Here is a 5396-nt window from a genome sequence, read left to right on the forward strand (position 1 = left end):
TTCCAGGAATATACGTTTTGTGTGGTCCTTGGCAATAGCGGATGATGAGTGTATGGTGTCCTTTGACGTGGTGTCTCTTTTCACCAATTTGCCAATATCGGTAGCTGTTACTAATGTCATGGCACGCTTAGAGGTTGACAGTAACCTTGAGCAGTGCACGTTGCTATCCTGTGAGGATATCGCAGAAGGGATGAAATTATGTTTAAACGCCACCTATTTTTCCTTCGCGGTGTGTTTTACCAACAGGTTTTTGGTACGGCGATGGGTTTTCTTATCTCTGTGGTAGTGGCGAATGTAGTTATGGAAACAATCGATCATAAGGCACTCGCCACTTTTGCGCATTCTCCCCGTTACTGGAAGCGTTATGTCGACGACACCTTCGTCATCGTTGATGAAGCACAGCTCCAGTTGTTCCTTACACACATTAACCGTGTGGAAGATTCTATGAAATTTACTTTAGAAAAGGAAAGGGGTGGTACACTACCATTTTTGGATACAGAGGTTATCCGTGATGAGAATGGGTTGATTAGCACTCGTGTGTATCACAAGCCGACGCACACCAATCGGTACTTATCGTTTAAGTCGGCACATCCGATATAGCATAAGACAGCGGTAGTGCGGTCGCTGATGGATAGAGACGAGGATCTGGCTTCCAGAGAAGAAGACCGTGAAAAAGAGGTGAAGTTCATCAAGAATGCACTGCGGAAGAATCTGTATCTGTCATGGATGTTTAGAAGAAAGCCCGCGGTCAAGCCACAAGAAACAGCGCCAACTACCGGTACGATATTTTTGCCATACGTTCTTGTTTTAACAACCTTATAATTTCAACAAAAAAATATCTCTCCATACTTTCTCTACAGAATGCAAGCAAGAACATCGGCCAAGTTGTAACATTTTGCGTTTTCTTCAATGCCTGAATTGCATGATAACTTTATCAGTTGTTTTGGCAACGTCAGTCAAACGGCCGATCCATATATCAAGAAAAAACCTTATTTGGATTCGTGACTAGGGTAACCTGGATTCGGATTCCGTTGCGGACGAAAAAACTGAAAATATACGAAAAAAAGGTGCAATTCTATACAAACAAATTCCTATGTGATAAATGGCACAGGCATCACTGTTTGAATAGTTTTTTTATTCTAGTTAAGTTTATTTTTAATTCCAAATATATACCCTCGAATTTAAATTTATGTGAGACATAAGTACTAAAATTCAGAAAAATATGATTTTCAGTCATGAAGTTTTTAATATAGTTCCTAAGGCCTGGAAAGGATTCGAAACTAACCTTCTCATTGATCAAACACTCTTTTAGCGATGCGAAATGACAAAAGTTGTTCGTTATCTTTTGTCAAAAGAAGGTGATTGCTTATCCCACGTATTAAGTTTACAGTTAATGCTATGCAAAGGCCTCGAACACTATGTTTGTGAACAGTCTGAATTGTGTGAAGCCTTCTATTAGCACTACTAAAACACATTTAGATAAACGTGTGTGGATAAGCAGGCGGCTAAGTCGCAGATAAAGATCAAGACGTTCCCAATAAGGTCGTTGATTCGTTGCTTTGAACGTGATGCAATATAGGTCGTTCGACATGAAGGTGATTTGCACACAGCGATCATTAACTGCACTCAATCCAAAACCATACATGGAAGTAACGTATGGGATATAGCTCGAGAAAATGTCAAAAATGACTACAGGAATCAACCTGTACAGGTCGGTTTATTTCAAAACCACACAAGCAAAAGCAATCAACTAGCTGTAAAGTTAAATATTGTTTGACCTTGTTTTTACAAAAAAAATTTCAAAGTTAACAGTCTTCAGATGATCATCGACTCGAAGATTCCAAATTCTGTTAATTCAAGTTCGTCCATTTCGAATTAACAAAACGTGCAGTAAGATGTCGCATATGACAGAAAAGCTTTATCACATAAGTTAAAGTTTTATCATATAAGTTACAATTTTTTTGCTAAAAATTAGAATATTTTTCACAAAATTTGCATTTAAATTCTCTGTCCAGTGTGAGTTCGAACGTGTGTCCTCAGATTGCTTGATTGATTGAAAGCTTTATTACAAATCCTGCGTTTAAATGGTTTCTCTCCAGTGTGAATTCGTTGATGGATTTTCATTTCTGAACAAGTTTTGAAACATTTTTCGCAAATATCGCATCTGAAAGGTTTTTCTCCTGTATGAATTCGAACGTGTGTCGTTCGAGAGCTTGATTGATTGAAAGCTTTATTACAAATCCTGCATTTAAATGGTTTCTCTCCAGTGTGAATTCGTTGATGGATTTTTAATTTTGATCCAGTTTTAAAACATTTTTCGCATACATCGCATCTGAAAGGTTTTTCTCCAGTGTGCATTCGAACGTGTGTCGCTAGATGGCCAGATTGATTGAAAGCTTTTTCACAAATCTTACATTTAAATGGTTTCTCTCCAGTGTGAGATCGTATGTGTATTGTTCGAGAGCTTGATGTAGTGAAAGCTTTATCACAAATGTTACATTTAAATGGTTTCTCTCCAGTATGAATTCGAAAGTGCTTCTTTCGAGAGCTTGTTGTAGTGAAAGCTTTATCACAAATGTTACATTTAAATGGTTTCTCTCCAGTGTGAGATCGTATGTGCTTTGTTCGTTTATCTGTATCAATAAAAGTCTTATCGCACATGTTGCACTTGTAAGGTTTCTCTCCAGTATGAATTCGTTCGTGTACCATTCGATGACTTGATGTACTGAAAGCCTTATCGCAAATCCTACACTCAAATGGTTTCTCTCCAGTGTGAATTCGTTCGTGTACCATTCGATAACTTGATGTACTGAAAGCCTTATAGCAAACACTACACTTAAATGGTTTCTCTCCAGTGTGAATTCGTTGATGGATTTTCAATTCTGAGCGATTGTTGAAACATTTTTCGCAAACATCGCATCTGAAAGGTTTTTGTCCAGTATGAGTTTGAAAGTGCCTCGTCCGAGAGCTTGATGTACTGAATGCTTTATCACAAATATTGCACTTGAACGGTTTCTGTCCAGTGTGAATTCGTAGATGTGTCTTTAGATAAGACTTCTGAGTGAAAACCTTAGAACATAACGTGCACTTATAGGGATTCATTCTGTAAACTTTTTCAGAGCAATATTTTAGAACATTTCCCTCTTTAATTCTCCTTACGTCTCAGATGTTGTTTGATTCGTAAAAAGTTCTTCCACTGTGAGAAACAGAATTGCCACTAACCATAATTGAAGGTTTAAATCGATAAAATTTGCTTCTACTTGCTATAGCAATAAATATTCATGTGCGCAGAACAAAATCTTGTAGTTAAATATACATTAATTAATTAACAGCAACTCGCTGCTTTGTTGTTGATTTCCATCAGTTAAAATAAATAGTTTAGGTATTCATAGTTCCAAATACTAGGTATCGAATTATCAAAGGCTTGTTTCGAATTACCAAACCGACCACGTTTAAAGATGACTGTTTTCTGTCAATCTCCTGTTATAATTTCATATACCTCCACATGCTTCCCACTTACTCTGCTAATCTTACTAGTCGTTCGTTCACACAGTTCCCTGTGCGATTTTCACATAGTTTCGTGTCTTGTTTGTCACGAACGCTGCAGCTTTGCTGGACAGGAAGTTATTGACACTTTACACTCATTTAGCACCACGGCAGCATACAGTTGTCTTTGTGTTCTGTAGTAGTAAATCAACCACACGTTTTGCACGGACAGCAATGTTGCACCGCTATAATTTGTACACATTTTATATCAGTTGTTAACACACGTGCAAATTTATCATAATTTATCTGTTGTATATTTGTGTCTATTCATGCATATAATTGGGTTCTCGTCACGTGTGTTTACAGTAAAATATTTGTAATCTTTTTTAATTATTTGATACACGTTTCTAAACGGCACAAATATATATATATTAAATTATATGGTATAATGGAAAACACTTGTAAGCACAACATATCACAGGAGTAATATAGACCAATTGTGATTTAATGCAGTAATTACCCAGAATCATGTTTGACCGAATTATTAATGTTAACACTCAACACTCCGTTTAGAATGTATAACTGTGGTTATCAAAATCCTCTTTACATCAATGTAGAAACAATTCCGTATAACTTCGTTGAAAATTATTCATGCATGTCAAGATAAATGAAGTCAAACTTAAAGTGTTTCCATGGCAAGCTTTATATAAGAATTTTTTAATACACTGGAGGTACAACATTACCCTGCAGTTCTCGCAGCTAAGTTTTAGTCATGATAGGAAACCCTTCTACACGATAACGGAAACATCCGGCCTGGAACGTAATGCAAGCTTTATCCGTTCCAGTGATCGAACAAGGCACATTCTGACTCATACTGATGAGAATCCATTCAAGTGCGCAATTTGTTAAAACTTTCCTTTTTTTAACAAATTGCACAGTTGAATTGTTTCCCTCCAGTGTGTGTCAGAATGTGACTTGTTCGATCACTGGAACGGATAAAGCTTGCATTACGTTCCAGGCCGGATGTTTCCGCTATCGTGTATTTGATTTCCTATCATGACTAAAAACTAAGCTGCGAGAACTGCAGAGTAAATTTGTACCAATCTGTTTTCGAAAGTTCCATGCATTTTAACAAGCCTTACAAAAACGCGTTTATATACATTGAAAACTATTGCAAATATATATTGCACTGGTATTGAATTGGGTGTTAACATTTAGCTCTATCAGTTACCAAACAGTTTCGTTTGGCCATAGTGCGCCTTACGGTGGTTCGTGTCTGTTGTTTGCTAGTATAGGGTAACCAGCTGATCAACGTGTACCGAAAGGTACCACAAAGCGGAAATCAGTGTGCACACAAGAGTAAAATCTAGCACAGTGCCAACAACTGCACTGATGAGACCCTACAGGTCTGACCACTGTTGTCCTGGAGCATGCTGATGATCGTGGTATAAGTTAAAATACCAAAATTATTTTGCCGAAATGACAGTCGCGTCGAAACAGTGCATGTATACCCTGTCTGCAGATCTCATAGACTACAAACATTTCACTGTAAACACACGTGACAAGAACCCAATGACATGCATGAATGAACACAAATATAGGCAGTTAGATTATGAGAAATTTGCCACGTGTGCTAACATCTGACATAAAATGTGCCAAATTAAAATTGTGTAACAATGTTGTGTTGGCAAAAAAAACGACTCATTTGAATGTTGAACAATCACCCCATGCTTTTATATAATCCGCACAACACATGTGGCTGATCTATTACTACAGAACACAAAGACGCTATGCAAGCCGTGGTGATCAATGAGTGTAAAGTAATTATAACTTCCTGTCCAGCTAAGCTGCAGCGTTTGTGACCGGCATGACACGAAACTATGTGAAAATCGCGCAGCAAAATTATGTGA

General features: G+C 37.5%; 1 protein-coding gene across 1 annotated transcript; it reads right to left on the reverse strand.

Moving 5' to 3' along the window:
* Positions 1-1998: 1998 nt before the first annotated feature.
* On the reverse strand, positions 1999-3102 carry LOC145906964 (uncharacterized). Its single transcript, XM_082994410.1, has 2 exons — positions 3005-3102; positions 1999-2920 (listed from the first exon to the last, which is right to left on the reverse strand). The coding sequence occupies exons 1-2, from the start codon at positions 3100-3102 to the stop codon at positions 1999-2001; spliced, it is 1020 nt and encodes a 339-aa protein (XP_082850536.1).
* Between the last annotated feature and the right edge of the window lie 2294 nt (positions 3103-5396).

Source organism: Ascidia mentula, chromosome 6, assembly GCF_947561715.1.
Source record: "Ascidia mentula chromosome 6, kaAscMent1.1, whole genome shotgun sequence".
Taxonomy (NCBI): Eukaryota; Metazoa; Chordata; class Ascidiacea; order Phlebobranchia; family Ascidiidae; genus Ascidia; species Ascidia mentula.